The sequence below is a fragment of the Scomber scombrus genome, chromosome 13, assembly GCF_963691925.1.
Source record: "Scomber scombrus chromosome 13, fScoSco1.1, whole genome shotgun sequence".
Classification (NCBI taxonomy): Eukaryota; Metazoa; Chordata; class Actinopteri; order Scombriformes; family Scombridae; genus Scomber; species Scomber scombrus.
In genome coordinates, this window is record NC_084982.1 from 15,699,337 (window position 1) to 15,723,475 (window position 24,139).

At 40.2% G+C, this 24,139-nt stretch overlaps 1 protein-coding gene across 1 annotated transcript in view; it reads left to right on the top strand.

The window, feature by feature from the left end:
- The window catches only part of myo3b (myosin IIIB), a 59,412-nt gene that overhangs the window by 17,698 nt on the left and 17,575 nt on the right, over positions 1 to 24,139 (top strand). Inside the window, exons 13-31 of the mRNA XM_062431575.1 lie at positions 401 to 505; positions 589 to 672; positions 819 to 1,021; positions 1,095 to 1,193; positions 1,295 to 1,409; positions 1,501 to 1,627; positions 2,269 to 2,479; positions 3,265 to 3,412; positions 4,590 to 4,743; positions 4,942 to 5,030; positions 5,856 to 5,985; positions 14,042 to 14,121; positions 14,979 to 14,999; positions 16,100 to 16,177; positions 17,884 to 18,089; positions 20,389 to 20,500; positions 20,607 to 20,769; positions 21,181 to 21,261; positions 22,699 to 22,795. Coding sequence (XP_062287559.1) covers positions 401 to 505; positions 589 to 672; positions 819 to 1,021; positions 1,095 to 1,193; positions 1,295 to 1,409; positions 1,501 to 1,627; positions 2,269 to 2,479; positions 3,265 to 3,412; positions 4,590 to 4,743; positions 4,942 to 5,030; positions 5,856 to 5,985; positions 14,042 to 14,121; positions 14,979 to 14,999; positions 16,100 to 16,177; positions 17,884 to 18,089; positions 20,389 to 20,500; positions 20,607 to 20,769; positions 21,181 to 21,261; positions 22,699 to 22,795 — 2,303 coding nt within the window. The remainder of the gene's footprint in view (positions 1 to 400; positions 506 to 588; positions 673 to 818; positions 1,022 to 1,094; positions 1,194 to 1,294; positions 1,410 to 1,500; positions 1,628 to 2,268; positions 2,480 to 3,264; positions 3,413 to 4,589; positions 4,744 to 4,941; positions 5,031 to 5,855; positions 5,986 to 14,041; positions 14,122 to 14,978; positions 15,000 to 16,099; positions 16,178 to 17,883; positions 18,090 to 20,388; positions 20,501 to 20,606; positions 20,770 to 21,180; positions 21,262 to 22,698; positions 22,796 to 24,139) is intronic.

Genomic DNA, 24,139 nt, shown 5'->3' on the forward strand with positions numbered 1-24,139 from the left:
AAGTGCTAGCACCGGTCCTCCCTCAGTGGGTGTACATACCATACTGTATGTGACCTTCTCGTTACTTGGTAGTGACCGCACACACAGCCAATGAAGATGCATGATCAAAGATATTTTATTAACATTGATAAGAGAAATAGTGTGTTTCTGGAGCATAGTCAGCAATTTATTCCAATTTTTCTCTTAATTTTTAATTACTGAAAGTGTATTGTAAGCTGTGACTCATCACAAGTGGACCCCATTTCTATCATCTGTAAACTGCAATGGCTTCCTGTTGTTGTCTTCCTGTAGCAGATAACAAATCTAGGTGTGTGGAAGCATAAAGTCTGCTGAACATTAATTTAAACTGACCTGCTCCTTAAACAAATCAAGGTATTTTTCTTCGTGTGCCTCCTCTCAGTTTTCTAAGCTGTACCACGGTGTTAAGCGAGCTGACAACCCTCCACACATCTTTGCCACTGCTGATGCGGCTTACCAAGGCATGGTGACTTTCTGCAAAGACCAGGTATTGTACAGAACACCCTGTGATTGTAAAATTATTGCAAAATGAAGATCAAATCCTTTATTGATGCTTTCCTTTTGTTTCAGTGTATCATCATCAGTGGGGAGAGCGGAGCTGGGAAAACAGAGAGTGCTCATTTGATTGTTCAACATCTTACTTTCCTGGGAAAGGTAGAGTAGCTGTGAGGTCGCTGGCCCAGTCCTAGTGCCATGTCGGTCTTTGAGTGCATAAAGAGGGACATTGCAACTGGGCCGGCTTCTTAATACTGAGAAATATTGAATAAGAAAGAAAATAAGAAACATGTTGTTGCTTTCAGGCAAACAATCGGTCACTGCGTGAGAAGATCTTGCAAGTGAACCCCCTTGTCGAGGCGTTTGGAAATGCCTGCACAGCTATCAATGACAACTCCAGCCGCTTTGGAAAGTACCTGGAGATGAAGTTCACACCTACCGGAGCCGTCATTGGGGCCAAGATATCGGAGTACCTGCTGGAGAAGTCGAGGGTCATCAAACAGGCTATGTATGCGCCTCTCACACTCAGTCTCATTGGAGTTGCTTTTGTCATACTTTTGACGACTTTGTTTTTCTTTCAGGGGAGAGAAAAACTTCCACATATTTTATTACATATATGCCGGGCTCTACCACCAACTTAAGCTGAAGACTTACAGGTTACCAGATGGAACACCTCCCAGGTTAATGCTACAGTTTGGCTTGTCCATACAGTAGAAATCCTGCCATTTTTCACTTCCCATCATGGAAACTGACAGAGGCAATAAATAATATGCATCTGCAGGTACATTGACAGCCAGCACTGCAAAGTGATGCAAGACATCGTCTCCAGCAAACTGTACAAGGACCAGTTTGACGCAATTCAGGAATGCTTCCGAAACATCGGCTTTACTGAAGAGGTACTTTAACACTCAACTAAATGTGCATCATTTTGTTTACAGATCTGTCAAGTGCTATATTATTTGTATCTGCTTCTTCTTTTCATTGTAGGAGGTCAACTCTGTTTACCGAATTCTCTCAGCCATATTGAACACTGGCAATATTGAATTTACTGCTATCACATCTCAACACCAGACCGATAAGAGTGAAGTGCCTAATTCAGAGGCCTTAGAAAACGGTGAGATATATTTGGCACTGTTGTTGTACTCAGCGATATTCTTATTTAAGCCACAGAAACATACTGTAACAGTCTCCCTAAAGAGACAAAATTGCGTTAGGTGATTTAGATTAGATTTAAAAAAGGAGTCATTTTTTATGTTGTAGTCCTCCCTGTGTGATGATTTAAGGACTGCACTCTGTCGTAAAATGTCCTTTTCCATAGATATTCTCTGGGTGGATGATTTTGAAAAGACCTAAGTTTTGTTTTAAGAAGGGACTCTTTTCCGTGGCAGATTTTATCTGTTAAATTTGGGAAGAGAAATGTGTTGAAGTCATCTCTTATGTGGTGAAATCATCTGTTATTGTTGTTTCACTATGGCAACTGTATTTTAAGTGTCTTATGAGACTTTATGTACATGAGAAAAAGTGAATCCAACAATCATATCTTGTTAGATAAAGAGAAAAAAGGGGAAAAAACAACATTTCCTGGAAGAAAATGAAACCATAATACATCCAAAAGCACAGAACATCCTGTCATTTGCATAAAAAATGTAAAGAAGCTAAGACGGCCGCATTAAAATATTGTTGGGGCTTATTTTTATGCTAATGATAATGGCAGATGAGCTCTTGATTATCAAACTTTATCATCTTTCCTCTTAGCTGCGTCTCTCCTCAGCATCGGCCCTGAGGAGCTCCAGGAGGCGCTGACCTCCCAGTGTGTGGTCACCAGGGGTGAGACCATCATCCGCACCAACACCGTGGACAAAGCTGTTGATGTCCGAGACGCCATGTCCAAGGCGTTGTATGGACGCCTGTTCAGCTGGATTGTCAACCGCATCAATTCTCTGCTGCAGCCTGACATGAATATCTGGTGAGTGTGTGCTGGTGATGAACATCTGTGCAGACGTCCACAGATACTCTTCTCATCTCTGATTGTCTCGCGTGATCACGTAGAGATTGTGCAGAGCTCTTGATGACCTTTATGGAAGTCTGTAGAGGTAAATGCAAACATGTAGAGGAGAATATCAATGGGCGATCACAAGACAAGCAAAAAAACGTTTTAATAAATTTTTGATACAGAGTTGCGTGCAGAGAAAATAATGTTCAGATGATTAAAAAGACTTCAGAGAGACTGCAAAGAGGCTGTTCATTGATCCAAAAGAATTCCTTCATAAATATGAGCATCGACTGTCAAGGAGTCATCTCTCAGAGATGTACAAAAGCCAGAATCCTGTCTGCATTCCAGTCATCTTTTTGGTTTCTTTAATGCCATTAATAACCAGATAGCGCTGGCTAAAGGTGACCTCTACATACAGTGGACTGATCATGAAACGCAGCAAATCCCAGCACTGAATATAAAATACAGGATGTGAAGTCTTCATTCTGTATGGTAGAAATATGTATTGTTTGTGCACATATTGAAAATGGCCCATGGTTAAATCAATATAGAGTGAAATAAAATCATTTACCAGGCTCTGACTTTGTGAAAGCTGATGTTTATTTTTTCTCACCAGACTAGGCCGTCCAGACCAGACTCTGTATTTGGGTTGAACTTGCGTTATCATGAAATTTTTATCAATTAATACAGCTTCTGGGATTTGCTTGTTCTGTTACACAGAAGAATAAGTTTGTTTGTCCCCTTTTCCTCCTTTGAAGTGCTGCAGAGAGCGGCATGAATGTGGGAATCCTGGACATCTTTGGATTTGAAAACTTCAAGAAGAACTCTTTTGAACAATTGTGCATCAACATCGCAAACGAACAGATCCAGTTTTACTTCAACCAGCACATATTTGCCCTTGAACAGGTGAGTTTGACACACATATCATGAATGTTATAGTATGTTTGTTATCATGCGTTTTGCTAAAGATGCCAATGTAATGTACTTGGAATGAAAGCATCCACCCAACAGCACTCCTCAGCATCAAGCCTTTGAATACAATTATGCAATATTATTTGTGTGTTCACGCATCCATCAAGGCAGAGATGCTCTCAACATGACTATTTTGTTTGTTGCCGGGGTTGTGATGTGTACGGAGTTGTTGTGCACCACCAAATGACTCTCTTAATTGATTTAATGAAGTTGTTTACGCTGAAGTGCAAGAAGTCTTTACTTTCCTTGATACAGATGAATAGACATTAATCAAACAGCATTTTACCATAATGTCTTTAGTCTGTTTTAACTTTGCAACAGTCCTTCTAAAAGCAATTACACAGCAACAGGTGACAATGGTATTTATACGGCACATTTCATTGCATACAAACTCAAACTGCTATGCATACATACATTACATGTACATAAGAATACTGTAAACAAAATACAAATGGTATGATTTATTCAGGGATTAGTCTCTGCTCATTCATTTACAGTTTGCAGCACTCTCCAGGACCAGAACTGTTATTGGAATCTACATTTAGCTTTTACACATTGATTACAGTAATGATCATTATTAATAAGACTTTAAGCTCTTGGAAGAGTTTTTCCTCTACAAGGGCTGTAAGGCTGTAGGGCTGATGTTCAGTAGAAAAGAGTCTTTTTTATTTGGTGTGGATGTCTTTAGTCTCACTGTACATAGAGACTGATTATTCTGAGTTAATGACTTAAACATGAGGATGGTTTAGATCTATCGGTTCCACTTTATTAGTAAAATATATATTTAAAACAACTTTTTGATCTGAAATTAAATAGATGCAATAATATAATATGACTCTGGGTTATTTGCTAATTGAAATAAATTATGAATAAGTAAGTGGCTCTATTTGTTAGTTCAGAGCTGTTTTATGCATTCAGTAAAATACTCTATTATGCTGTAAACTTCAGCCGTAGAAACACACACAGCCTGCTGCAGCTGTTTGGTTTTGTTGATTAGAAACTTATTTTTCCCCTCACACATGCACAAAATCATATTTAGCCCAGATTGTTTAATTGGGTCATTTAGGGAAATCTCTAACTAGATTGTTCTACATTCGCTGACTCTAATTAGATGGAATACCAGAGTGAGGGAGTGGATGCCAGCCTGGTGGAGTACGAAGACAACAGGCCCATCCTGGACATGTTCCTCCAGAAGCCCATGGGTCTGCTGTCCCTGCTGGATGAGGAGAGCCGCTTCCCTCAGGCCACTGAGCAGACCTTAGTGGGTAAGACTGCAGCCACACCTACACGCTCAGTCATCAAACAAACACAAGTCAAAGAAAATGAGATCAGAGGTTGTTGTCCTCTTTTGAATGTAGCTGCAGCTTTTCCCACAGTTTTAACAGTTTTTACTACACGGCTCTGCATAAAGCCTTTTTTGTGTGTTTAATTTGATCTTTCTTTGTCATTTCTTGTTTTTACAGATAAGTTTGAGGACAATTTGCGCTGCAAGTATTTCTGGATACCGAAACGTGTGGAGCTTTGTTTTGGAATTCAGCATTATGCAGGAAAGGTATGAAATGAGATTGATGGTTTTAAGCCTCTAAACTAAACTATAATTTGAATTTACCCTTGAAAATTCTATTTGCCTGGGTAATAATTAATGATCATTTATTGATTTTCCACAACTATATGATTATATTGTGTTATCCTTTCATAAAGTTCTGTTGTATGAATAAATGAAAATATAGTAATTAAAAACCAGAAAGATTAAATGTGTCAAGTAATATTAATGATATAATGTATCAATAAATCCTCAGTTTTATCATTTTACATGTGACTTTGACCATTTATCACATCATGATATACATCGATTTTAGAAAAACATTCTTCCTAATATGATGATATTAATTTCAGCCACATACAAGAGTTAATAGTAAATCGGGTTGGCTCCTTAAAGGTCAGTGTGTAGAATTTAGTGGCATCTACTGGAACAGACTTGGCAGAAATGGAATATAATGTTCATTCATATGTTTTAATTAGTGTGTAATAACCTGAAAATAAGAATCATTGTGTTTGCGTGACCTTAGAATCCTTTATATCTACACAAGGAGTGGGTGTTCTTCCATGGAGCCCACCATGTTGCACCACCATGTTTCTACAGTAGCCCAGAACGGACAGACCAAACACTGGTTCTTGAGAGGGCCTTTTTTCATGAGGTTTGCCTCCACTGTTGGTTCTCTAATATGCTTTGAAGGGGAGGGGAGGGGAGAGGTATTCAGTTGGTTGCAGTCTGCAACCTCACTGCTAGAGGCCACTAAGTTTTACACACTGGTCCTTTAAATTTGTGAATGCAATATTTTTTGTGTGAATTTCTTCTGTGTATATTACTCGACAGGTAATGTACAATGTTAACGGATTTTTGGAGAAAAACAGAGACACTCTTCCTGCAGACATCGTTGTGGTGCTGAGAACATCAGAGAACAAACTTTTGCAGCAGCTGTTTTCCAGCCCCTTAACTAAAACAGGTATGCTATAATACAGACCTCAGTACATACTGTACAAATGTAGAACATCTCAGCCACTGACACTTAACAGGAACATTATTCTACCGCTAACCAAAATGCAAATGAAAATGGAAACTTTTCTTTGAGACAAACTATTGTTAACAATAGCAGGTTTCTGACTGTATTACTCTGTGAATTGTGCTGGTGTCTACTGCTTCCATAAATGTTCAGGTAAGTGGGTTTCTTAAAGACGCTGCTCCCAGGCATCTCCTGGTCCCTCTTCATTTCAAGCCTCTGTGTGCCGTGCTTGGATAAATCTGCAGTCTCCATTATCTCTTGAGAGGCTCAGCTCTCTGCACGGCGCTCTGTTTTTATTTTCACTAAGCTGTCCCTCTTGGTTTCCCACTGCTGAATGCTATCTACAGATTGTGGGTGCAGTGGGATATTTTTATGATAAGGTTTCTAAATACCCAGGGGATGAAGAAACCATATTTAGAGAACACAAAAGCAACTCTTCCCACCTCTTTTCTGTTGGTTAAATGAAGGTAGTAATGTGCTCGTCATTAGCTGTGGCTGAGGCCTCCTGGTCACTTGACTTAGCTGAAATGCTAATAGATGTGTTGAATTATCAGATTCCCACTCCCGACTTTATTTCAGCTAAGCCACATTATGTGATTCACTTCCTTTTTAGGGAGCTGTAAATGCCTGCTTTCACTCCCAGCGGCATTAAAGGAGCTTCAATTCACAAAAGGCACCTTAGCTGAGACTCCAGTAGGAATCTGTGTGATGTGTCTGTAAACTTCAATTGCAGGTTGTTCACAAGAGAGCCTTCAGCCACTTCCTTTATGCAATTAATGGCTTCAGAGGAGTACAATCTATAAAAATAAATTCAGTAAACACTTAATTTCAGTACAGACAAGTGCAGTGAGGAACTGAATACAAACGAAGATGTGCTGTAATGTTTACTGCTCCTGAAATTATGTCAATTAGGTCTAAAAGCTTCTTTATTTCCTTTTGTGTAACTACACTTTTGCCCAACATTCAAAGTAGTGGATCAAGTCAGTGTTATCATTTATCGCCGAAATAAACAGTTTGAATGGTAGTTTTAGTGTACACTTATTTTTCCATGTTCATTTAAAGGAAATGTGTCTGCAAAACGCTCGCAGTCAACTCTGTTATTTCTTTGGAGTTGGAGGTCCAATTTTCTCATTGCAGTTTGTGAAACTGCAGATCATCTCGTTAGATAAAAGCTATGAAACGCTCTGCTCCGTCTTATCGTCCTGGAAAAGATGCAGCGCCGTTTTAAGGGAGATACAGTATAGCATAAGAAAATTATAAATCTATTCTTCAGGGTAAAATTTGTGGGGGGATTTAATTTGCATTTTACTCCACATTATAGATTCACTGTTATCTGTGAAATTACCATTATCTGGAGGGATCTGATGGAAATCTGTTATACCAGGGTGGTTTCACACTCTTGGGTCGACTCCTCATAGTGTCACCACTAGGGGACACCCTCGTAGACCTGCAGTCTGGCTGTGATGAAAGTGAAATAATGGATCTTGGATATCAAACCACACACACACACACACGCACACACACACACACACACACACACACACACACACACACAGAGAGAGAGAGAGAGAGAGAGACATATATGTACTAAATATAAATGTTTCTGAATCAGTACACATATCAAACAGCAATAACAGAAAAAAATTCTTCCAAGTCAGATGAATCGCTTGTACTTTATGATCACTTAAAAAAAATCAAATATAAAACACAGTCCAAATGTATGTAATATTTCCAGAGACTTGTATTCCTTTCCCATGCCAGATTGAGAATGTGATGGTCTGACAATCGATGAGGTTCATGTTTTGGAGAGCAGCAGTAAACTAGCATTGCCCCAGAAAGTAAAAGGCTCCCAGGCGGTGAATAGAGAGGCCACTTAAACCCTGCAGAATGTGGGTCCTTGAGGCTTGGACATGTGGTGGTGTTTTGTCAGAGGAAATGGGATGTATTTGCATGGACAAATTCCTCAGAGCTAGGGCCTTTCCCAGATCAGGGGGATCACAGTGTTTGAATTGGCTGGGCTCCGTCGGGCCTACCAGGGCCTGGGCAGCCTGCGGTCACTCTGTGTGTGTGTGTGTGTGTGTGTGTGTGTGTGTGTGTGTGTGTGTGTGTGTGTGTGTGTGTATGTGTGTGTGTGTGTGTGTGTGTTCCCTCAGGGCTGCCTGGCCGGGCTGCTTGTAGCACAGCACATCTGCACACACACACACTGCACCTCAAGACTTCCAGCTCTTTGTCAGAGCACAGTGCAAATGAAGGATGTGCTCCTGATGTGAAATTTACAGATACTGTAGCGCAAAATACATTTCCTTAATTTTTCTGTCTTATTAATATGCACATTTATCTTTGCCAGGATTTAAACACTTTATATGATATATGTGTGTATGGGGAGGGAGGCTATACCTGCACTGCAATTGGTGTTTTATTAGGAAGCAAGCCAGCTGAGAATTTGAATTATTCATGTGATTAAACTTAAGCACTGCCAAGATGTATGTGAGCTGTATATGTTATGTACAGCATGTACAGTACAGAGGAGCAGAAATGTTACATCAAGCACACAGTATTTGCTCTGATTTAGCAAGTAGAAGACTTTTAGAAGCGATTTCTTTTAACATGCTACAAACTGTCTAAGAAAAAAAATTATGATCAGGCTCAAAATTTCTCCCAGAGATTGTATGTATTTGTGCTGTTAAAAAAAACAACCCAAAAAACCTTAATCCATTAAAAAAAATGAGAAAACTTCAACTTGAATGAGTCTTGGTGACTTTGATGAATTTGTGGATTTACTATCCAGACAATTTCTGGCACATATTTCCATCTTCAGGAGAGTCTTGTTCATGTTTGCAGTCGCGATTGCAACACTGTGAAATACCAAAACAAGCTTATACTTGCAAATTTAGTTTCCACAATATTCTCCTCTGAGATATCTGAGATTACAAGTTCAAGTCCGTCATCTATGTAGCACAATTTACATATTGGTTTTACATCTTCACATGAAGCCACAGTTGCAGCTTTCCCATACTTGGCATCTCCCTCTGTCTCTTTTCATGTCAGGAGATCCTCCTGTGCAGAAATGACAGGCTTCATCCAGCGATATGACACATTTGGCTCTTTGTTCTCTCCCAGTAGAAGCCCTTTTTTCATCCCAGTGGGCAGATACCACAGTCTTTTCACTAGACTTCAACACTCTCCCGCTACCTAGAGAGACACTCACCAAGTAATTCATAAGAGTGGGGACAAATCAGACCCTAGTAACTAGCGTGCATCTGTGTCAGCAGTTGTCTAGGTAAATTATTCTGTAGTAGTCTAAATAAAAGAATACTACTTTTCCTTGACGAACACTTCATCCTGAGTAAAAATCAAACTGGCTTCCTCCCAAAACACCACACCACCCTATTTGTCATGAAGGGCTCTATTACAGACTTATACATTGTGGTATGGGAGGAATAGGGGGGTATGATCTAGTTAAATTGATATATTTGGAAATAGACATCCTGTTAAACCTGGAGACAAACAACCTGAATTGTTCAGCCAGAGAAGAGTTGCAATTTAAGTCTGACTTTATTTAAATGAACTTGCTGTGCAGTTGAATCTCCTCTTAGACAGGGAGTTGAAGTCTCTGTTTTATGCTAATGACTTTGGTCTACTGTCTCCTACTGAATTAGGACTACAGTAACAGCTGGACATACATGGAAAAGTACTGTCAGAACTGGGCCTTGGCAGCAAATAAGAAGAAAACGAATGTCATGATTTTTCAAAAAATGCCCTAGATGTGAGGAGAACAAATACCTATTTACCATAAAAAATCATATCCTTGAACATAATATGAGTTATACCTTGTAACAATATTAGCATAAGGGAGTTTCAACAAGACAGTGAATGCACTAAAAAAAGAAGCTTGAAGAGCCCTAAATGCAATTAAGAAGAGTTTGTTTTAACTTCCAAATTCCAATTGAAATCTGGTCCAACATTTTTGATAGTGTAATCCAGTCTATTATGCTGTCTGGTAGTGAAGTCTGAGATCCAGTCAGTCATTGTAGTTTAACTCATTCAGGCAAACATCCAACAAAATATTTTACACATACACAGAAAAACATCAACAAATGCTTGTAGAGCAAAATTAGAGAACTAGAGAGCACTCAATTTTTGTAATCACCTTAAACCCAGCTCCTTAGACACCATCCATACCAAAGCCCTCAATACCCAAGATCCCAGAAAGTCCCCTATATCAGCTGGTGCTGAGACATACTCTGACCAGTCTCACACCAGCACTGCTTTGTAAACACCAATCAGCGTAAACCAAGTCAGGACACAATCTATCTGGACGTTAGAAAGAAGAAACTGAAAGCCAAAGTAGATTTAAATGTTATCTGGTCCTAAAAAGAGATTATGAATTGGAAGAATATCTCTCTTAAGTCAGAGATAGAAAGAAGAGACAGATTATAACCAAGTACAGGCTCAGTGATCATGAACTGGCAATCAAAAAAGGTCGACACAAAAAAATCATGGCAACTAAAAGAAGCCAGATGTGGTCACTGTTCGACAGGTGAGGTTGAGACAGAAATGCACTTCCTGCTACTACTACTTAATATAAAACATTCAATAAAATAAGGAACATTTACTTTAACAAGTTCAGCTCTAAAATGTCAGATTTCAAACATCTTAATGACTTATCAACATTAGAAAAATAGTCCTAGCAGAAGGAGACAGGGCTTTATTGTTTTATTGCTGCCCAAACACACAAATTCATAGTATTGTTATTTTGTACTGTTTAAATATTGGTATGAATTGTGTTTTGATGCTATGGCAACATTGTTCTCGAAACTTTAATGCCAGTAAAGCCCATTGAATTGAATTCATACTTCTGCTCAGTTTTTCCCCCTCATTGTGGTATTGGAGAATGTTTTGAGTCAGCAGTAGGAATTTGACGGCCTTGCACATCAATAGTGAGGAGCCGGCTTTCCTAAGTCACATGGTACAACATCCTTTGATAAATGCAACACTGTGTTGTGTCACTAAAAGCCAATTACACCATGCTTTTTATGATTGATCTGCTCTGACAGTAGTGGATGGCATTTAAATCAACAGCCCCCGGAGCCATCTCTAGGCATAAACGGTGGTGGTTATAGAGGGTGGGGAGGGTGGCAGGGGGTTATGGGTGCTTTAATCTCATTTGCTTGGTTGCTGAGTTGAGTTTCTAGATCACATGTTTTGAAAAAGAGAGCGGGAGAGCGACGGAGATATCCAGCAAGCCTCTGCTCACTCAGCTCGGAAAGGCTGCTCTCTCTTACAACTTTGATTGTCCCCCGCGTAGACAGCTCGATCCACAGCTTCTGAAGTACAAGGCGCACACTGGCACTCATAAAAGCGTGTAGGGAGGTGTCATATTGAACGCAGGATTGCTTTTTAATCCCAAGCACATTGACTATTCTTGTCAATAGAACCCCAATACAACTGCCAGCTTGAGCTTTTTTTTTCCCCCTACAGGATTCTTGCTGGGCTTAATTTTCAAAGTGAACGCACAGATGCCAAGGAAGGCTTTTTTTTCCTCTTTCTGCCCCCCACCTCCCCTATCCCCACCCCCTCCCCTCCTTCCCCCTTTTCCCCCCACACTCTCTGTGTTTGTCCTGGAAGTCCATGCCAAGAGCAACATGCGTGAAGCAGAAACGATCAGTGGGACGCTCCTCCACCGCCTGTTTCTCAAGACTGAATGACCTGATGGGAAATATTCCCCTCACCTGCTCTCCTCTTAGCATTAGCCTTCTAATTATTACACTTCTACGTGAAAACTCTTCTTCTACTTTTTATTTCCATTGTATGACAGTTTGAGTTCACTGACAAAAATAAGAACTGCTCCTAGCTGTAATTTAAAACATATGTGGCCTTTTTTCTTCAACCGAGTCTACTGTCAAAGAACAAATCTTCCCTTTTCTTGCTCGTCTCTGTGTTTGAGTAATTATTATCCACATCATTAGACAAGTTCCCCCACTGTATCTAAATTAGAAGGTCTTCTTTCAGGCCGGACATCACAGGTGTTCCCTTGGTTTCATGTCTCAGGAGGCGGAAATCTTTGAGGATACTGACTATTAACCCATGCTCTAATCATCTAGTCAGGAGGGGATATGAAACCCGCCAGAAGAATGAATTAATACGACCCGCCAAGGAATACATGAAGAAAGCAGTGAGTGTCCATTTGCAAGGCTTAGGTACAACTGTCACAGTTTCTCTCATCGCAGCGCAGCCCCTTCATCTCCCCTTGATGGTGTCATGGAAGTGAGAGGCGTGAAAGCACAGTGACACTCCACGAGCCCGTTCCACTCGCAGCCGCTAATTCATCATGACAAATGTGCTCAGATGATCTGGCCCAGCAGCACTAATGGGGAGAGGAGAGAGCGCACTTCATTTGCACAAGACCCACTCCAATTAATCCATCCAGCTTTACTCTGGGCTAATTGGAGCGGGGCCCTCCCTGCCTGTGTGCTGGTAATATACCCGACACAGTTTTAACAGCTCCTGTTCTCAAAGATCATACTTTTTTTTGTGTGTGTAGATTTTGCCAAAGGGGCATTTGAGGTTGTAAAATCTGTCCCGCTGATCCTAAACACAAGGCCTTCTCACAAACATGTGTTTATAATGAGCAATTCTCATATTTCCCTGTGATAATATTCCTGCTTCTATTTCCAGGTTCAAATTTAAAATAAACAGATACAAAAGTGCATTTTTCAGCGTGACATCTTGAGATTTTTTTGTTTGCCAAATGCAACATTTATTAATAGCAGAATTTATGAGCAGATAAATAAATAAAAATTAGCAGATAACTGTCAAATGTTAAAAGCAGCACCATCGCTAGCTTAAAAGAGTGTTTGAGTCCTTTTGAAGTGCTCTCACATCATATGTTTTGGGTTGTTTTGACTACAACAGTGTGTGTGTGTGTGTGTGTGTTTATGCACATATATGTATATATGTGTGTTTGTCCCATGAGGCATTCCTTTGGCTCACTACAAAACCTTTGGCACATGTAGGACATTCTTTGTCTATAGTTAGCAATGGTCTCACTGTTAATTAATCCATCATAAACTGATGTTGATGTCACCAGTGTTTGATTGATGTTTCTAATACACATTTGATAGTACCGAGTCCTCGGAGAAAAACAAGCCCCTTGTCAGGCGGTGTCCTTAACAACTGACACAAGTCTTGAAATTGTATTGCAGTAGCAGACTCCATATTTGCATTTTAGAAGTTCGCCCGTGTGCGGTAGAAAATCTAGAACAATTGTTGGCCTGTCACTTCAGCTTTATCTTAAAAAACTTACAAAGGTTTTCCTCCTCGCCGTACACGGCTGCTTGAGTAATGCAGCCTCCTGTGTCTGCAGACGTATTTTTCTAAAGGTGTGTGTGGCACATCTGTGCAGCTATTGTTTATTCATGGAGTAAACCCTTTGAAATGTGTTAAGATACTTCCCACTCATTATAAAAATCCTGCCACCCATGGATTAGGACTTTGATGTCACCAATCCTGCTTCAAAGGCTTCTTTCACTGCTATTAATCACAGTTTAGCCTCTGAAGATATAGCCAGAGAAAACATTTGGACATCTTGTGCAGAAACTTTGAAATGTTCAGACTGTCTTGCATATGCTATGTTCATATCCTTTCCGCTGTGTGTGGGGCTGTTGGACTGCTGTGCATGCAGCTGCACTCCTGAGTCCATGGGATTCAGCTCATTTTTATGCTCCTACTGAACTGTCTTTTATATTGTCCTGCAGTATGAACACTACCATGGACATAGCAGTGTAGTCTTCCTTTTTATCTCGCTTGTTGAAAAGAATAAAACATCCAAAGTGTTTGTTTAATTATTCACACTCAATAATATTTCCATCCCTTTATTTCATACTGCAGTTCAAAGATTTTTCAAAGATTTAAAAAAAGCTCTCATGACCGCAGATTTCACTAAAATTGCATTTTCTCATTATGAATGTCTTATGGTTTTTGGTTTTGTTTTGAACAGGAAATCTGGCAACATCCAGAGTCAGGGTTACTGCTGCCTCCCGATCTCTGCCTCCGCAGCTCAGTTCAGGACGAACCAAGGTGAGGCTCCTGTAACACAAATCATCACATCTGAGAGCATAATGCTTTTTATTTGTTGCTCACAGGCATCGCACCATAAGAAAGCCAGTAAAAAACCTGTGCTGTGAAGCATAGCCACATTAATTGACTACCCTGTTATATTTGCTCTCTTGCTTGTGGTGATGCAGCATCGCCATCTGGCATTTGGTGTCGACGGCATAAAAGTAGCTTTTCAGACTTGCTGTTAAACTATTGTTGTTTTCTGTTGTTAATGGGAACTAAAGTATTGTAAAGATTTAAGTTTCTTTTTGTAGGATCCCACAAATTCACAGAATCAGCATAAATAACTGCATCAACATGCTGAAGCCATGATAGTTTAATGAGCTTAATATTCCACAATGATCTTTCATGTAGCAGCTCTCAAAGGAAGAAACTATTTGAATCCAGTGTTGTCTATTAATCATGTTCATACTGAGGTTCTTCATGTAGAGTGTGTTTGTCTTTTTATGGCGGCACTAACACAACACTGTTAACAGCATCAAAAATGCCTAAATGTTTCTTCGTAGCAGGAGATTTCAAACTTTCCCACTTTTGGACACAGTTTCCTTTCATTGTGTCTATTCCACATTATTTAAGGGGAAGCACTTGGTTAAATCATGTTTGTATGATATAATTTCTCATAAAACTGAAACTATCTTTGTCCTTTATATTTACCAGTTGCACATTTTGTCTTGGTTTGTTTATAGAGAAAAGAAGCCACATTTTGATTTATAGTGGAAAGCCCCTTAAAAGTGAATTTCAGCTTCTTTACTGCTTGTCTATCCACTTCTCTCTTCCTTTATTTCCATGTTATTCGCCGACATGTGCCGTACTCAAAGTCTCCCAAATACCTATTGAAGGTAAGGCTTCTGTTGAAGATAACAAATATATTTTTTGATCACAGACCAGTTGCAAACTGCAAGCAGTCTTTGAATCCACATGATTCACTGAAACCAAATGAGCATCATTGTAATTCAAAATTGAAACTTTAACTATGTTTCTCAAACTCTGAATCATATGCAGCTTGTAACATCAATCACAAGTCTGGCTTTGGAAAATGCAAATCATTTCTTTTGAACTGTTTCTCACACAGCCACAATTCTGACATATTAATGTAAACAAATGCACTGTGATGTATCTTTTTAGATTATAGGAACGCAGGCTAACATTAGGGGGAAAAAATAACAGTGAAAAAAAAAACTGTTTCACTTTGTTGAACTTCCCCTGCTCAGTTATTCTCGAACAAGAAAGGACCACTCAGTGGGATTGATGTAATATGTATGCCATCATCTTCTCAATCAAAGTGGGGAAAAGTTGACAGAAGCCGACACTTACGAAAAGTTACCAGTAGGATCAGATTAAAGTAATGCGACGGTTGTTAAAATAGTGGATTCGGAGATGACTGTTTGTACTTCTGTGTGATCAGAACAGAAAACTCTCAAGGCGTTCGATTCCTCCCTTCATGTATCTCAGAGAACGTACCTTTCTTTCTCTGTTCCAGGATGAAATAAAGTATTAAGATATGCACTTTGCTACGTAGACTTACCATAAAATATCTATTGCATCATTAATTTTGATGAAGCCATGAACTGCGAAAGCCATTAGAAAGCTTGTATTGTGTCCTCGTTAATCCGTCGTCGGGATGACTGTCTGCTTGGTGACGGCTAGTCTCATTACTCAGAATGCTCTGCAATTTTCCCGTGCCCCACAGCAGTGCAGAGTTATTCTCTAGATTGTTAGCTTTAAGTGTTTATGGGGCCATGTTATACAGACGGCTCAGTTAGTACAGCTGTGTATTCCCAACTGGCCCATTTAGAGGAAAGGGACCTGCTGTAATAACGTCTTTATCTTTACACAGACCGCCGAAGACTTCAGGTTGCAAATGAACCGCACCTAATTTGAATCTGCTTCTGGCCTTGTTTATCAATGCGTCGCGTTCATTGTCAATGTTTGTGTTCAGGTGGACACCATGGAGATGATGCGTCACCCTGAAGAAACCACCAACATGAGGAGACAGACTGTGGCCTCCTATTTCCGTGTAGGTTTCTTCCCCCTTTCACTCTGCTCAACAGTCTCACAGCCAACAGAATGTATCATTTTAATCAGAACGTTTTTCAGAAATAACTACAAAAGCAGAAAAAGAACTGCTAATGTCAACAAAATGACTCGTTTTTTGGAAGGTAAGACTGTTGAATGATTGTTTTGATTGTCGTTCATAAATGTTCACCTTCAAAAAACAGTAGAGCAAATTGAAGTGTTGCCATCTTAGTCATTCCCTGCAGAAATGTGAAATGCACTGACTGGATGCTTGACTGTTGTAGCCAGTGTAACAGACTTACAGTAATAGCTCACATGGTAAATTCAGCATAATCTACATTTCTACATAAGTGATTTCATTCATACATCAGCACCACACTCACTTCAATGTTGCTCTGATTTTCTCTTTTTGAGAGAAACATTCTTTATCCTCACTGATTATTTTTGATTCACTTCAGTTCTGCTTTTCTGCACTTTCTCACTGTTTAATTCTCAAGCTTTATTTGCATAAATGCAACACCTCCTGCAGACTTTTCACAATTAAAGCATTCCAGGATAGTGATGGGATTATTCTTGCTTATCCACTGGAGGGCTTTTAACGTGAAACACACAAAGGAAGTGCTGAAATTTCATTTAGGAAATAAAGGCCTGCCTCAATTAAAAGCTCAGTGAAATAAAAGGTTTCTAACAAAGTGATTTCATCATTATCAGGAAATGATTTAAAGCTGCACCAATCTTTATGTTTAAAGGCAGTAAAACCATATATTGTGTTTTATATTCCATTCATTCTTCTTCCTGGTCTACATTACCGACAGTTGAGCTTAACTCAATTCAGTCAACTGTATAAATTGAGTTGTTTTTTATATGGTTAAATTACTGTGTGTAAAAAGGGTTTACTTTAAGCAACAAACGCAGTAAAATTGAATCTGCAATGTAGCTTTAGGCAGTATTTCAGTATCTTCTGCTCATTGTTTTGGTTTTCCACTTTCTCCACTCTTATAATGTTGTATTCAACCTTAGCAGCTAGTTGTTTTCAGAAAAAAAAGCTCTGATAAACTTGCTGTATATTACCTCCCCAGCACCAAATGGCAGACAGACAAAGTTAGTGACTATTTAGTGAACGCAGTGGAGCATTTAGTAGTTGATGAACCAGATTTGCCATCAGGAGTTGGTCAGTGCAAGAAAAAGGAGCTAAGCGGCCAGCGACACGAATCCAAATGAACGATAATGTTGCTCTGTTTCTGCTCGATGTGTGAATAGGCAAATATTTGCCATAGAGGTTTTAAAATATAGATGTGCACAGGTTGTTCTGCTGCCAAGTGCCAAAAAATCAATGAATGCAGATTTAAGCAATTGTATATTTCAAACATTACCACAAATTATTGCAAAAATATCACAAAAATGGCATTAATTGACTTTTTAAAAAAGAATCCTCTGCATATTTAACTATTTGTTTTTGTTATATGAAAATAAAACTCTCTGCCATACTCTGTTGGGACTGATTAATACTGTCAATTACTATTCAGCCTGTACTCTGGTATCAAACACGTCTATGTCTGGAAATAGTTGGATGCCCTTTGAAGACCAAATCATCTTAACTGAACTGACACTACCGGACTTCAATAATATGAATTCATGTGATAACTCCTCTGTGGTTTTCTTGTGTTGCCTCTGCCCACTGATTTCTTTCTTATTATGTGTCTGCAGTACTCTCTGATGGACTTACTGTCCAAGATGGTGGTGGGTCAGCCGCACTTTGTGCGCTGCATCAAACCTAATGATGACAGGCAGGCGCTGCGATTCTGCAAGGAGAGGGTGATGGTGCAGCTGCGCTACACGGGGATACTGGAGACAGTGAACATCCGCCGGCAAGGCTACTCCCACCGCATCCTGTTTGAAGACTTTGTCAACAGGTAATAACGGTGTTGAGACAAGCAGCACCTCTACTCTGCAGCATGCACACATGCTGAGCGCCGACACTACCCCAGAGATAGTGCAGAACAAGTGAGCCATGCTCCGCATCACACAAAACATGGGTTCTTTAATTAGATAGGGGTACAAGTTGAGCAGAGCAAGAGGCTGACTAATTGGTAGTCATTAGTGATAGTGCAAGACTAAATCCTACAGCTCTTTTAACTGGGTGGATACTCCAGTGTGGAAAATATGGATAAAATTCAAACAGGGAGGAACTGTGATTATAAGGGGTGATGCATTTTAATGGATTTCTTTTTTACTATTCATGAAGAGTTTGTTCTTAAACTCAGTGACCTGGAAAAGCTCAAATGTAGTTTCCCTGTCCCATTGGTATTGCATTAGAACAAAAAAAAAAAAAAAAATTTCATCATTAGGAGGGCTTTACATAAGTTGTGTTGTTTTTGTTTTTAAAAATGTGGGACATGATTTAATCACTGTTAATCAGTGCTGCACACTTCTATTCAAATGTCCAACCCCAAATTTAAAGTACATACCTAAAAATCCTCAGCCCTCACATGTGTGTACATAGACGCGTCATTGGGAAAACGGAGGGAAACTTTTGTTTGATCAGTTTTCCTTTGAAAAATGTTCTAGCCACCTCTAATGTGGAGGCTTAAACATGATATGAAGTTTAATTAACTCAGGCTTGTGTCCTGTAGGAAAAACCTTCGAGATGGTTGGTTAGTCTCACTGCTTTAGGGAAGCTTAAAAATTGTTGTGCCTCATTTTGACCTAATTTTTGCCCTGGTGTTAAAGAGTGATTATTATAAGATCGTCAATTACCTGATGATTTAACTGCTCTCTCTGTAGCACCTGTGCATGAGGTGTGTTTGTGCGTGAGATTGAGAGAGTATTACCACTTCAGACTACATTTAAACCCTGCTATTGAATCCATATCATCCTACCTGAGCCAGGCAGAAGTCGTACAGACAGATCCGAATGGCTAAACTGCACCTTTAGTGAAAACTGATTTAAATTTGTGCTCTCATATCAAAGGCTCGTCTGATGTTGCCAAGCAGTGCTTTGTATTTACCATCAAAGAAATAACAGGTATCAACAGGAATTAGAATGAAAGCCTGTAGACTGAGGCGGGGAGGGGAGGGGAGTTCAAAGAAGTTTTTCTTCTTGTTGTTCTTCTTTTTGACCAGCACCAGAACACAAGAGATGAACTAGTAGTTTAGAAGCCTTGATGTCCCTGAGCAAACAGTCAGAGCCACTTTGTCCTATGCTGGTATTTTGTAAACTACAACAAGAGGATCAGTGGATGGTCCCAGACAAACGTGCAGCAGGGCTGATGCACACTGATAGGACCGGGCTGATGGGCATCTACTGTGGCCACTGAAATTAGAGACGATCATCCACTCAAAAGAGGTCCAACAATGGGCCTCTGTTGAAGACTCATGTCTCCATAGGGCTCATTTTTCTGCACAGTGTAAGCAGGCGGTTTTTCCAACTGTGGGGCCTCTGTTGATGTTTCTGGTAGTTGTGTGGAGAATGGTATAAAGATCTCTGGTCTCTCCTCTTGAACAGGGTTGGGTTAAATTACTTTAAAATGTTGACGGCTGTTGAAGACGAGCTACATGCTTGAAATTTGTTACATAATCCGCTGGGGCTACCAAAACTGAGAAATCTAATCCAAGTACTTGCAGATTTCACAGTTTACACCACAGTAACGTAGATAAGAGTAGTAGTAGAGAAAGTCTTCAAAGAGTTTATTGAGTTTTAGAGGTGCTGGTAGACTGATATTGTTACCTTGTGACAGATCCAGGCTAGCTGTTCACCCTGTTTCCAGTCTTTATGGTATGCTAAGCTAACTGTCTCCTTTCCTCAGCTTCATATTTATCATACAGACATGAATAATATCAATCGTTTCATTTAAAAGAAGTAAATGAAGCTAATTATTCCTTTCAAATTTAAAAAATGTATTTTACCAGCAATATGCAGTAATCTATCTTCCATACTGATGCCTTGCCTTTTCCACAATTTGGTGCAATCTTCTCTTTTTTGGTAGCTATGTTTTTGTGTTTGATGGTTTACTTTCCTGTAGCAAACTGCAAAAATGAAAATGATTTAAAAGGAAAAAAGAACAAACACTGAAAATCTAATCATGTATTCCTTAAACTGTTAACTTTTTTTTTTTTTCAAATGTTATCTTTGATGATTAGGTTATTTCGTGACCTGACATCTTATCAGCTTAATCAAATTATTAATTTTTTCTCCCTTGGGCTCCTCTTTCAGATATTACTACCTTGCGTTTCGGGCTCACCAGATGCCTGAGACCAGTAAAGAAAATGCTGTTGCCATACTGGAGCGAGCCAAACTGGAGGGCTGGGTGCTGGGGAAGACAAAGGTAATGTGATTATTACAGGAAAAGAACAATTAATACATCCCATTCTTGGCTGCCCACCTTGACTGAAATACTGGGATATGCTAACCTACTCTAAACGTCCTGTCAGGTTTTCCTGCGGTATTACCATGTGGAGCAGCTGAACCTGCTGCTGAGGGAGGTGATAGCGCGGGTGGTGGTGATGCAAGCTTACACGAAAGGCTGGCTTGGGGCCCGGCGTTACCGAAAAGACAAGGAAAGGAGAAAACACAGGGCTATCATCATCCAGTCAGGTACTAATATTAATGAATCAGTAAACAGAGGATGGATAATTCGAACTGAACATTTCTGATGTATTCTTTTATTGCCTGATGATGAAACAGGTGCGAATACGTTATTAATGTGACCGCCGGTTTCTTAATGACCCCTGTCCTATTATGCACGGACGAATCTTCATAAAAGAGATGAGTTTGATAACCACAGCTTGACCTACGAGGGTTAAGAGCAATGCTTCAGAGTAGACAATAAGACTTCACAGAGTTCAAAGGGATCCATCCCTCTGCCACCTGGTTTAGCAGTGTTTTGAAGTGGGATCTTGTGTAGTATGTGCCGTCTATTTTGTTTCACAGAGGTAGGTCAGCAATCTCTTACCCACACACACACACACACACACAAACACACACTGTCTCTTTCTCTTTCTCCAGTTTGGAGGGGCTATGTCGCTCGACAGAACCTCAAGCAAATAAAAAAGGAGCGGGAAGAGGCCGCCGTCCGCATACAGTCAGGTAAAGAAATGCTTATATTTTCCTCTGAAGTTCTTGATACACTCAAGTGCAGACCTCTGGAATTTCTCACTTCGCTCTGTGTCCGGTAGAAATTCAGGCCACTTTTTCATACATTTTGAAAAGGAAAAGGGATGAAGGCCTGAAAACCTTACATCTTTGTGAAACACCTTTTTGATCTCAATGAGTGGCCTACGAAACAGTAATAATTAATTAATAATGCATAGAGAAAAGCTTTTGAAAGTTTGGGCAGCATTTGGTCCCCATGTTTCAGAAGAACAGTGCATACTGAGATCCTTTTTTCCTTTCATCTCTTTCCCAGTAAAGGCAAGAGAGGGGCTTATCCCTTCTGTTTCCTCACGACTTCCTCTCTCAAATTCCTGGCCTATTACACAGCTCTCACATACCAGAAACAAGATGCCTTTTTATACTGTCAACCTTTTCATCTGAAATGTAAATTAATTCTTACTCAGTGTGCCTTGACGAAGATCAAAGTGGGCACATTAACCTTCCTGGGTCCCCCCCCCCCCCTTGGAGCCTCTCACTGGAGGACAAGGGAGGGTGCCAAAAGGGGCAGGAGAGAGGAGGGCAGGGGGAGGAGATCTGGCATTGTTTCCCCTGGCTCTCCTAAGGGCTGCCCTCATCTGGCACATGGAGCATCTCCGTCGCCTGCACACCTTGTGTAAATGTCCTCCATTAAAACCCTTGTAAATAACGCTGCAGAATGGATAAACAGGGTTCTTGTGTGAGGAAAGCCTCTCTGATGCCACTTGTCTTTCTCTTTCGAAAAAAGTGTGTTTGTGTGTGGCCGCTGGGGTTCAGGGGGGGAGAACCTGAACCTGACATAAGTGGGGCCTCAGCCCCCCGGCGGAGCACTCCAGCACATTCACATTGTGTGTTCTCTGCAGCTTATAGCCTTTGAGGTGGGCTGCATTTGCATTTTGAAAATAAACAGATGCCTTTCAAATGTATGAGCCTGGTGGCTTCTCAGATCTCAGCGGGGCCTGGGGGACATGCTCACCATCGATCAGATTAGACCATGCAAAATAGAACCATGGCTCAACAATGTACTTGTGCTTTCTTTTCCTGTGCATATAATTTACAAGAAAAACACAAAGCCCTTTGACGGAGTAAGTCAGCAGGCTCCGTTTACTATCCATCTGAGCCCAGTATGTCTTAATAATCACACATTGTTTTCCCTTTGCTCCACTACGCTCCATAAGAGGAAGCTAAACATATTTTACTTCCTACCGGCAAATGCTGTGTTTTGAGTAAAAGGCTGGTTTAATGCTTCAATAAACTGTTGTAAACTGTGTTAATTGGAACAGTTACATTTGATATCTGTTTCACTGGATAACATGTATGTTTTTACATGCATGGCAGAGGTAAAATGGTTTACTGACTGTTTAAATGCATAGCTGACATTCATATCCTTTGCAGTTTACAGGGGCCATCGGGTGCGTCGGGACCATGGACCCCAGAGGCACAGATGTCACCCTGAGGCTGGAAGAAAGACCACCAAGGAGGAGCATATGGGGTGAGCCTTGACATCCCTTGTCCTTGAGGGTCTGTTCTCATTGGAAGAATACATTTTTTCAGCAGTTCAATTTTTGTTTTTTCTTAATCGTCTCTTCTTCCGGCGCAGACAATAGGCTTCAAATATGACTTAAATGAAACGCCTCATTGAGCATGAGGACTCACATACCTGTCAGTCACCCTCAGCCCTGTCGGACTGGCTCCTCTTTCCCCCTGTAAATGTTGTTTGAACCAGAAGAAAAAGCTCCTCCCTGCACACCTCCTCTTTCAGTTTTATAAACGTAATAAATATCTTTCCAGCAAGATAGCACACTTGTCTGACCACAAATGGGGTTGGGCGCTGTACTGGTCTCCAGATGTATGAGCTGAGGACTTTGTGTTTATTCAGCATATGGGCAGGCCAGTCATTAAGAAAGTATGTGCTAAGCAGGAGAGCAGCCACTGACTAAACAGCAGCACACGTGGTGTCCATGGCATGTTTTAGCTCTGTGTTTAACTTCTCTCTACACCCCAACTCATGATGATACCTGCTTATCTGCTAATATAAATTCCCAAATGTTACGTTTGGGATTATATGCTTAAGAAAATGTTAAAAGTATTCCTCAGGGATTTTGGTTGTAATGAGGTTTTGTTATGCAGAGCTAAAACAGAATCCAAAATGTTTACGACGAATGCCATGTGTGCGTGTAAAATCCTGTTGTTTTTTTTCAATTCACATCTTAAACCAATTCATTATCACGTTCAGATCTAGGGTGACTTTTGGTCAACGTTGTGCATCTCTCTCCAGACTCAGACTCCAAAATACTAGATTTACACATCTAAAAATGTTATGCTTGTTGTATACTCAAACCAAGCGGAGCCTCATCTGGGATTTTTCTCTCCGTGTTTACAATCATATTCCTTGGTGAGAAAAACTTCAAACCTCCACTTAACAATTCTGTTTAATCAGTGCTGGAATCTCTCCATATAGATTTATTTTGACATGATCTGGCCCATTTTCCTCCTGTAAGATCTATGTTCTCACCTACTTGCTGTTCTTTTCCCTTTTGATATCCCTCCTCTCTGCCACGCATGAATTTGGTGTGTTTGCATCCAAACAGCAGAGCCTTCAGTTGCATCATCGAGTCCAAACTGGATTCTGTTTTTCTAAACTCAAAACATGACTGCGACTGGCATGCGGCATTGTGTTTGCAGATGTTGTCTCTTTTGGTGTTTGTCTTTTTTAAATAATGCAACAATGACTGATCACACACAGAAACCTCTCTCTCTCTCTCTCTCTCTCTCTCTCTCTCTCTCTCTCTCTCTCTCTCTCTCTCTCTCTCTCTCTCTCTCTCTTCCTCCCCCT